General features: G+C 41.7%; 1 protein-coding gene across 1 annotated transcript; it reads left to right on the top strand.

Annotated features, from left to right (window-relative positions):
* Nucleotides 1–299: 299 nt before the first annotated feature.
* Nucleotides 300–7,664, top strand: LOC138767411 (mucin-2-like). Its single transcript, XM_069944913.1, has 3 exons — nucleotides 300–381; nucleotides 1,022–7,503; nucleotides 7,602–7,664. The coding sequence occupies exons 1-3, from the start codon at nucleotides 300–302 to the stop codon at nucleotides 7,662–7,664; spliced, it is 6,627 nt and encodes a 2,208-aa protein (XP_069801014.1).
* The last annotated feature ends 4,158 nt before the right edge of the window (nucleotides 7,665–11,822 follow it).

Genomic DNA, 11,822 nt, shown 5'->3' with positions numbered 1-11,822 from the left:
AACACCCCTTAAGGAGGAACTGGATTTTGAATTAGAATTAGGAGAGGAAAATCTGAACGTTTTGCATACCCCACAAGTGCACTGAGCCCTGTCTTTCCCTAGAGATCTCTTCTAATGCTGCATTGGTTCTTCAATAAGCCACAAAAATTATGTATAGAGATTTTTGCTGGCTGTATTTTGCAGTTTTACCAGGTTTAGTCAGTTTATAACCTCTTGGTTTTGTTTTTTCCTCCCGCTAAGAGCCCAGAACAAACACGACACAATACAGCTCCATTTTACTGAAGAAGATTAAATAGAACATGAGGTTAGAAGGGCAGGGTCAGGACGAATGTTTCTCTCTCCTTTGTGTCTACAAGTACAGGATGGGATGGTGCAGTGGGAGTAAAATGTCAATCTCTTTTTGTGTGCTTTGAAATAACTTTAACGTACCATAGTCAATGGGCCATCGTAGTTTTAGAGGGGTTTTCTAGCAGAATGACTCATAGAGCACATTTGGGGTCCAGTCGCCAGAAGGTGTGAGACCACTTTACGTCTACATTTCATCTTTGAAAAATTCTTAGTGCTACAACCTGAAATGTCAAGATAGGCCTCCCAACCACCATCTTTTCAATAGGTCCATCAGTCAGCGTGATCAATGGAATTATCCCTAACCTTCCTCAGGTTTTAGGTTCACAGCTTTAACTAGCCCTGAATTATTGACAAATTATAGGTGATGAGCTATAACTAGACTTGTGTTTTAAAGCAGTAAATTTTAAAAGTCTGTTTATTCAATGAAGTCATCTTTGTGTAAAATTAGTGGTAGATATTCCACAGAGCAATGATTTTTGATTAAAAGACTATAGAATTGAGTGTGTGTGCCAAACCAACTACGAATACAACTGGCTTACTAGCGGTTTATATAGTAGTCGTTGCAATCATTGCCAAAATATGTAATGTTATTCCTACGAAAGTCAGATTTTGAATCTTCTAAAGGGTTTTCTAATGTTTTTTTTTCTAGATGTGACTTCTCAATTTCCTACAGATGACACTAGTTCCACAACAACCATAATACCATCCTCATCACTGAGTAGTGATACAACGCAGTCGGTATCAAGCCACTCTGAGTCAACAAAAGTGACTGAACTTAGCACAAGCAGTAGTAACAATACAAACTCTCCTACTGTTACGAATGAAGGCAGCACGGGGAATGTTTCAGACACCTACCCAAACAGTATAACAACTGTTAGCCCAGCACCAAGCACTTCAGTAAATGCTACAGAAAAAACAGCTGACTCTCAAACTAGTATATCTTCTGTACCATCAGAACATACAAGTACAGGGCTGCAGACCACTACGGTGAGCACCAGAGGAGTAATATCACAAACAAATGGAGATGGTTCATCTGCATCGGCCAAAGTATCAGCTGCCAGCGAGAACTCCACACAAGATACTCGAACAACTAATGCAATTTCGTCAGCACCTACCTCAGATACATCCACTGAGATCCTCACCACTGTGACATCTGCTTTTCCAACTTCCACAGATGTACAATCTACAACTCTTGTGACTTCAGTTATCACAGAAAGTCCATCCACAGTCTATTCAACTGCTAAAACATCTCCAGTGACATCAACTAACATTCAGTCATCAACTGTACCACCATCTGTTAGTACTGCAGGCACATTCACTGAGATCCCTACCAGTGTGACATCGGCTTCTCCAACTTCCACAAATCTACAATCTACAACTCTTGTGTCTTTCACTACCACAGAAAGTTTATCCACAGTCTTTTCAACTGCTGGAACATCTCCAGTGACATCAAGTAACACTCAGTCATCAACTTTACCATCTTCTGTTAGTACTGCAGGCACATCCACTGAGATCCCTAATAGTGTGACATCGGCTTCTCCAACTTCCACAGATGTACAATCTACAACTCTTGTGTCTTTCACTACCACAGAAAGTTTACCCACAGTCTCTTCAACTGCTAGAACATCTCAAGTGACATCAAATAACATTCAGTCATCAACTTTACCATCTTCTGATAGTACTGCAGGCACATCCACTGAGATCCCTACCAGTGTGACATCGGCTTCTCCAACTTCCACAAATCTACAATCTACACCTTTTGTGTCTTCAAGCACTACACAAATTCCATCCACAGTCTCTTTAACTGCTCAAACATCTCAAGTCTTATCAGCTAACATTCAGTCATCAACTGTACAACCATCTGTTAGTACTGCAGGCACATCCACTGAGATCCCTACCAGTGTGACGTCGGCTTCTCCAACTTCCACAAATGTACAATCTACAACTATTGAGACTTCCACTATTACAGAAAGTTTACCCACAGTCTCTTCAACTGCTATAGCATCTCCAGTGACATCAAATAACATTCAGTCATCAACTTTACCATCTTCTGTTAGTACTGCAGGCACATCCACTGAGATCCCTACCAGTGTGACATCGGCTTCTCCAACTTCCACAAATCTACAATCTACAACTCTTGTGTCTTTCACTACCACAGAAAGTTTATCCACAGTCTCTTCAACTGCTGGAACATCTCCAGTGACATCAAGTAACACTCAGTCATCAACAGTACTATCTTCTGTTAGTACTGCAGGCACATCCACTGAGATCCCTACCAGTGTGACGTCGGCTTCTCCAACTTCCACAAATGTACAATCTACAACTATTGAGACTTCCACTATTACAGAAAGTTTACCCACAGTCTCTTCAACTGCTATAGCATCTCCAGTGACATCAAATAACATTCAGTCATCAACTTTACTATCTTCTGTTAGTACTGCAGGCACATCCACTGAGATCCCTACCAGTGTGACATCGGCTTCACCAACTTCCACAAATCTACAATCTACACCTTTTGTGTCTTCAAGCACTACACAAATTCCATCCACAGTCTCTTTAACTGCTCAAACATCTCAAGTCTTATCAGCTAACATTCAGTCATCAACTGTACAACCATCTGTTAGTATTGCAGGCACATCCACTGAGATCCCTACCAGTGTGACGTCGGCTTCTCCAACTTCCACAAATGTACAATCTACAACTATTGAGACTTCCACTATTACAGAAAGTTTACCCACAGTCTCTTCAACTGCTATAGCATCTCCAGTTACATCAAATAACATTCAGTCATCAACTTTACAATCTTCTGTTAGTACTGCAGGCACATCCACTGAGATCCCTACCAGTGTGACATCGGCTTCTCCAACTTCCACAAATCTACAATCTACAACTCTTGTGTCTTTCACTACCACAGAAAGTTTATCCACAGTCTCTTCAACTGCTGGAACATCTCCAGTGACATCAAGTAACACTCAGTCATCAACAGTACTATCTTCTGTTAGTACTGCAGGCACATCCACTGAGATCCCTACCAGTGTGACGTCGGCTTCTCCAACTTCCACAAATGTACAATCTACAACTATTGAGACTTCCACTATTACAGAAAGTTTACCCACAGTCTCTTCAACTGCTATAGCATCTCCAGTTACATCAAATAACATTCAGTCATCAACTTTACAATCTTCTGTTAGTACTGCAGGCACATCCACTGAGATCCCTACCAGTGTGACATCGGCTTCACCAACTTCCACAAATCTACAATCTACACCTTTTGTGTCTTCAAGCACTACACAAATTCCATCCACAGTCTCTTTAACTGCTCAAACATCTCAAGTCTTATCAGCTAACATTCAGTCATCAACTGTACAACCATCTGTTAGTATTGCAGGCACATCCACTGAGATCCCTACCAGTGTGACGTCGGCTTCTCCAACTTCCACAAATGTACAATCTACAACTATTGAGACTTCCACTATTACAGAAAGTTTACCCACAGTCTCTTCAACTGCTATAGCATCTCCAGTGACATCAAATAACATTCAGTCATCAACTTTACCATCTTCTGTTAGTACTGCAGGCACATCCACTGAGATCCCTACCAGTGTGACATCGGCTACTCCAACTTCCACAAATCTACAATCTACAACTCTTGTGTCTTTCACTACCACAGAAAGTTTATCCACAGTCTCTTCAACTGCTGATACATCTTCAGTGACATCAAGTAACACTCAGTCATCAACAGTACTATCTTCTGTTAGTACTGCAGGCACATCCACTGAGATCCCTACCAGTGTGACATCGGCTTCTCCAACTTCCACAAATGTACAATCTACAACTCTTGTGTCTTTCACTACCACAGAAAGTTTACCCACAGTCTCTTCAACTGCTAAAACATCTCCAGTGACATCAAATAACATTCAGTCATCAACTTTACTATCTTCTGATAGTACTGCAGGCACATCCACTGAGATCCCTACCAGTGTGACGTCGGCTTCTCCAACTTCCACAAATGTACAATCTACAACTATTGAGACTTCCACTATTACAGAAAGTTTACCCACAGTCTCTTCAACTGCTATAGCATCTCCAGTTACATCAAATAACATTCAGTCATCAACTTTACAATCTTCTGTTAGTACTGCAGGCACATCCACTGAGATCCCTACCAGTGTGACATCGGCTTCTCCAACTTCCACAAATCTACAATCTACAACTCTTGTGTCTTTCACTACCACAGAAAGTTTATCCACAGTCTCTTCAACTGCTGGAACATCTCCAGTGACATCAAGTAACACTCAGTCATCAACAGTACTATCTTCTGTTAGTACTGCAGGCACATCCACTGAGATCCCTACCAGTGTGACGTCGGCTTCTCCAACTTCCACAAATGTACAATCTACAACTATTGAGACTTCCACTATTACAGAAAGTTTACCCACAGTCTCTTCAACTGCTATAGCATCTCCAGTTACATCAAATAACATTCAGTCATCAACTTTACAATCTTCTGTTAGTACTGCAGGCACATCCACTGAGATCCCTACCAGTGTGACATCGGCTTCACCAACTTCCACAAATCTACAATCTACACCTTTTGTGTCTTCAAGCACTACACAAATTCCATCCACAGTCTCTTTAACTGCTCAAACATCTCAAGTCTTATCAGCTAACATTCAGTCATCAACTGTACAACCATCTGTTAGTATTGCAGGCACATCCACTGAGATCCCTACCAGTGTGACGTCGGCTTCTCCAACTTCCACAAATGTACAATCTACAACTATTGAGACTTCCACTATTACAGAAAGTTTACCCACAGTCTCTTCAACTGCTATAGCATCTCCAGTGACATCAAATAACATTCAGTCATCAACTTTACCATCTTCTTTTAGTACTGCAGGCACATCCACTGAGATCCCTACCAGTGTGACATCGGCTTCTCCAACTTCCACAAATCTACAATCTACAACTCTTGTGTCTTTCACTACCACAGAAAGTTTATCCACAGTCTCTTCAACTGCTGGAACATCTCCAGTGACATCAAGTAACACTCAGTCATCAACAGTACTATCTTCTGTTAGTACTGCAGGCACATCCACTGAGATCCCTACCAGTGTGACATCGGCTTCTCCAACTTCCACAAATGTACAATCTACAACTCTTGTGTCTTTCACTACCACAGAAAGTTTACCCACAGTCTCTTCAACTGCTAAAACATCTCCAGTGACATCAAATAACATTCAGTCATCAACTTTACTATCTTCTGATAGTACTGCAGGCACATCCACTGAGATCCCTACCAGTGTGACGTCGGCTTCTCCAACTTCCACAAATGTACAATCTACAACTATTGAGACTTCCACTATTACAGAAAGTTTACCCACAGTCTCTTCAACTGCTATAGCATCTCCAGTTACATCAAATAACATTCAGTCATCAACTTTACAATCTTCTGTTAGTACTGCAGGCACATCCACTGAGATCCCTACCAGTGTGACATCGGCTTCTCCAACTTCCACAAATCTACAATCTACAACTCTTGTGTCTTTCACTACCACAGAAAGTTTATCCACAGTCTCTTCAACTGCTGGAACATCTCCAGTGACATCAAGTAACACTCAGTCATCAACAGTACTATCTTCTGTTAGTACTGCAGGCACATCCACTGAGATCCCTACCAGTGTGACGTCGGCTTCTCCAACTTCCACAAATGTACAATCTACAACTATTGAGACTTCCACTATTACAGAAAGTTTACCCACAGTCTCTTCAACTGCTATAGCATCTCCAGTGACATCAAATAACATTCAGTCATCAACTTTACCATCTTCTGTTAGTACTGCAGGCACATCCACTGAGATCCCTACCAGTGTGACGTCGGCTTCTCCAACTTCCACAAATCTACAATCTACACCTTTTGTGTCTTCAAGCACTACACAAATTCCATCCACAGTCTCTTTAACTGCTCAAACATCTGAAGTCTTATCAGCTAACATTCAGTCATCAACTGTACAACCATCTGTTAGTATTGCAGGCACATCCACTGAGATCCCTACCAGTGTGACGTCGGCTTCTCCAACTTCCACAAATGTACAATCTACAACTATTGAGACTTCCACTATTACAGAAAGTTTACCCACAGTCTCTTCAACTGCTATAGCATCTCCAGTGACATCAAATAACATTCAGTCATCAACTTTACCATCTTCTGTTAGTACTGCAGGCACATCCACTGAGATCCCTACCAGTGTGACATCGGCTTCTCCAACTTCCACAAATCTACAATCTACAACTCTTGTGTCTTTCACTACCACAGAAAGTTTATCCACAGTCTCTTCAACTGCTGGAACATCTCCAGTGACATCAAGTAACACTCAGTCATCAACAGTACTATCTTCTGTTAGTACTGCAGGCACATCCACTGAGATCCCTACCAGTGTGACATCGGCTTCTCCAACTTCCACAAATGTACAATCTACAACTCTTGTGTCTTTCACTACCACAGAAAGTTTACCCACAGTCTCTTCAACTGCTAAAACATCTCCAATGACATCAAATAACATTCAGTCATCAACTTTACTATCTTCTGATAGTACTGCAGGCACATCCTTCGAGATCCCTACCAGTGTGACATCGGCTTCTCCAACTTCCACAAATCTACAATCTACACCTTTTGTGTCTTCAAGCACTACACAAATTCCATCCACAGTCTCTTTATCTGCTCAAACATCTCAAGTCTTATCAGCTAACATTCAGTCATCAACTGTACAACCATCTGTTAGTACTGCAGGCACATCCACTGAGATCCCTACCAGTGTGACGTCGGCTTCTCCAACTTCCACAAATGTACAATCTACAACTATTGAGACTTCCACTATTACAGAAAGTTTACCCACAGTCTCTTCAACTGCTATAGCATCTCCAATGACATCAAATAACATTCAGTCATCAACCTTACCATCTTCTGTTAGTATTGCAGGCACATCCACTGAGATCCCTACCAGTGTGACATCGGCTTCTCCAACTTCCACAAATGTACAATCTACAACTCTTGTGTCTTTCACTACCACAGAAAGTTTATTCACAGTCTCTTCAACTGCTGGAACATCTCCAGTGACATCAAGTAACATTCAGTCATCAACTTTACTATCTTCTGTTAGTACTGCAGGCACATCCACTGAGATCCCTAATAGTGTGACATCGGCTTCTCCAACTTCCACAGATGTACAATCTACACCTTTTGTGTCTTCAAGCACTACACAAATTCCATCCACAGTCTCTTTAACTGCTCAAACATCTCAAGTCATATCAACTAACATTCAGTCAATTGTAACACCATCTGTTAGTACTGCAGGCACATCCACTGAGATCCCTACCAGTGTGACGTCGGCTTCTCCAACTTCCACACATGTACAATCTACAACTATTGAGACTTCCACTATCACAGAAAGTTTACCCACAGTCTCTTCAACTGCTATAGCATCTCCAGTGACATCAAATAACATTCAGTCATCAACTCTACCATCTTCTGTTAGTACTGCAGGCACATCCACTGAGATCCCTACCAGTGTGACATCGGCTTCTCCAACTTCCACGCATGTACAATCTACAATTTTTGTAACCTCAACTACTGCTGAAAGTTCATCCACAGTCTCTTCAAATGCTGAAACTTCTCCGGTGACATCAACCAACATTAAGTCATCAACGGTACCATCTTCTGTTAGTACTGCAGGCACATCCACTGAGATCCCTACCAGTGTGACATCGGCCTCTCCTACTTCCACAGATGTACAATCTACATCTTTTGTGTCGTCAGGCACCACAAAAATTCCATCCACAATCTCTTTAACTGCTCAAACATCTCAAGTCTTATCAACTAACATTCAGTCATCAACTGTACCACCATCTGTTAGCATTGCAGGCACATCCACTGAGATCCCTACCGGTGTGATTTCGGCTTCTCCAACTTCCACAAATCTACAATCTACAACTCTTGTGACTTCTTCTATCACAGAAAGTTTACCCACAGTCTCTTCAACTGCTCAAACATCTCAAGTCACATCAACTAACATTCAGTCATCAACTGTACCACCATCTGTTAGCATTGCAGGCACATCCACTGGGATCCCTACCAGTGTGACATCGGCTTCTCCAACTTCCACACATGTACAATCTACAGTTTTTGTAACCTCAACTACTGCTGAAAGTTCATCCAAAGTCTCTTCAACAGCTGAAACTTTACCGGTGACATCAACTAACATTCAGTCATCAACAGTATCATCTTCTGTTAGTACTGCAGGCACATCCACTGAGATCCCAACCAGTGTGACATCTGCTTCTCCAACTTCCACAAACCTACAATCTACAACTCTTGTGACTTCCTCTATCACAGAAAGTTTACCCACAGTCTCTTCAACTACTAAAACATCTCCAGTGGCATCAAATAACATTCAGTCATCAACGGTACCATCTTCTGTTAGTACTGCAGGCACATCCACTGAGATCCCTACCAGTGTGACATCGGCTTCTCCAACTTCCACACATGTACAATCTACAATTTTTGTAACCTCAACTACTGCTGAAAGTTCATCCACAGTCTCTTCAACAGCTGAAACTTCTCCGGTGACATCAACTATCAATAAGTCATCAACATTATTATCTTCTGTTAGTACTGCAGGCACATCCACTGAGATCCCTACCAGTGTGACATCGGCTTCTCCAACTTCCACAAATCTACAATCTACAACTCTTGTGACTTCGACTATCACAAAAAGTTTACCCACAGTCTCTTCAACTGCTAAAACATCTCCAGTGACATCAAGTAACATTCAGTCATCAACTTTACTATCTTCTGTTAGTACTGCAGGCACATCCACTGAAATCCCTACCAGTGTGACATCTGCTTCTCCAACTTCCACACATGTACAGTCTACAACTATTGTGACTTCCACTATCACAGAAAGCTTACCAACAGTCTCTTCAACTACTAAAACATCTCCAGTGACATCAAATAACATTCAGTCATCAACGGTACCATCTTCTGTTAGTACTGCAGGCACATCCACTGAGATCCCTACCAGTGTGACATCGGCTTCTCCAACTTCCACACATGTACAATCTACAATTTTTGTAACCTCAACTACTGCTGAAAGTTCATCCACAGTCTCTTCAACTGCTATAGCATCTCCAGTGACATCAAATAACATTCAGTCATCAACAGTATCATCTTCTGTTAGTACTGCAGGCACATCCACTGAGATCCCTACCAGTGTGACATCGGCTTCTCCAACTTCCACAGATGTACAATCTACACCTTTTGTGTCGTCAGGCACCACAAAAATTCCATCCACAATCTCTTTAACTGCTCAAACATCTCAAGTCACATCAACTAACATTCAGTCATCAACTGTACCACCATCTGTTAGCATTGCAGGCTCATCCACTGAGATCCCTACCAATGTGACATCGCCTTCTCCAATTTCCACAAATCTACAATCTACAACACTTGTGACTTCCTCTATTACAGAAAGTTTACCCACAGTCTCTTCAACTGCTAAAACATCTCCAGTGACATCAAATAACATTCAGTCATCAACAGTACCATCTTCTGTTAGTACTGCAGGCACATCCACTGAGATCCCTACCAGTCTAACATCTGCTTCTCCAACTTCCACACATGTACAATCTACAATTTTTGTAACCTCAACTACTGCTGAAAGTTTACCCACAGTCTCTTCAACTGCTAAAACATCTCCAGTGACATCAAATAACATTCAGTCAACAACTTTACTATCTTCTGTTAGTACTGCAGGCACATCCACTGAGATCCCTACCAGTGTGACATCTGCTTCTCCAACTTCCACAAATCTACAATCTACAACTCTTGTCACTTCCACTGTCACAGAAAGTTTACCCACAGTATCTTCAACTGCTAAAGAATCTCCAGTGACATCAAATAACATTCAGTCATCAACTGGACCATCTTCTGTTAGTACTGCAGGTACATCCACTGAGATCCCTAACAGTGTGACATCGGCTTCACCAACTTCCACAAATGTACAATCTACAACTATTGTGACTTCCACTATCACAGAAAGTTTACCCACAGTCTCTTCAACTACTAAAACATCTCCAGTGACATCAAATAGCATTCAGTCATCAACGGTACCATCTTCTGTTAGTACTGCAGGTACATCCACTGAGATCCCTACCAGTGTGACATCTGCTTCTCCAACTTCCACACATGTACAATCTACAATTTTTGTAACCTCAACTACTGCTGAAAGTTCATCCACAGTCTCTTCAACAGCTGAAACCTCTCCGGTGACATCAACTATCAATAAGTCATCAACAGTATCATCTTCTGTTAGTACTGCAGGCACATCCACTGAGATCCCTACCAGTGTGACATCGGCTTCTCCAACTTCCACAAATCTACAATCTACACCTTTTGTGTCGTCAGGCACCACAAAAATTCCATCCACAGTCTCATTAACTGCTCAAACATCTCAAGTCACATCAAATAACATTCAGTCATCAACTTTACCATCTTCTGTTAGTACTGCAGGCACATCCACTGAGATCCCTACCAGTGTGACATCAGCTTCTCCAACTTCCACAAATCCACAATCTACAACTCTTGTGACTTCCACTGTCACAGAAAGCTTACCCACAGTCTCTTCAACGGCTAAAACATCTCCAGTGACATCAAATAACATTCAGTCATCAACGGTACCATCTTCTGTTAGTACTGCAGGCACATCCACTGAGATCCCTACCAGTCTAACATCTGCTTCTCCAACTTTCACACATGTACAATCTACAATTTTTATAACCTCAACTACTGCTGAAAGTTCATCCACAGTCTCTTCAACAGCTGAAACTTCACCGTTGACATCAACTAACATTAAGACATCAACAGTATCATCTTCTGTTAGTACTGCAGGCACATCCACTGAGATCCCTACCAGTGTGACATCGCCTTCTCCAATTTCCACAAATCTACAATCTACAACTCTTGTGACTTCCTCCATCACAGAAAGTTTACAGACAGTCTCTTCAACTGCTAAAACATCTCCAGTGACATCAAATAACATTCAGTCATCAACAGTACCATCTTCTGTTAGTACTGCAGGTACATCCACTGAGATCCCTACCAGTGTGACATCAGCTTCTCCAGCTTCCACCAATGTACAATCTACACCTTTTGTGTCATCAGGCACCACAAAAATTCCATCCACAGTCTCTTTATCTGCTCAAACATCTCCAATCACATCAAGTAACATTCAGTCATCAACTGCCCCATCTTCTGTTAGTACTGCAGGCACATCCATTGAGATCCCTACCAGTGTGACATCGGCTTCTCCAACTTCCACACATGTACAATCTACAATTTTTGTAACCTCAACTACTGCTGAAAGTTCATCCACAGTTTCTTCAACAGCTGAAACTTCACCGGTGACATCAACTAACAT

This window comes from Dendropsophus ebraccatus, chromosome 11, assembly GCF_027789765.1.
Source record: "Dendropsophus ebraccatus isolate aDenEbr1 chromosome 11, aDenEbr1.pat, whole genome shotgun sequence".
Classification (NCBI taxonomy): Eukaryota; Metazoa; Chordata; class Amphibia; order Anura; family Hylidae; genus Dendropsophus; species Dendropsophus ebraccatus.
The sequence above is the reverse complement of the archived record's forward strand: the minus strand, read 5'-3'. Positions and strand labels throughout refer to the sequence as shown.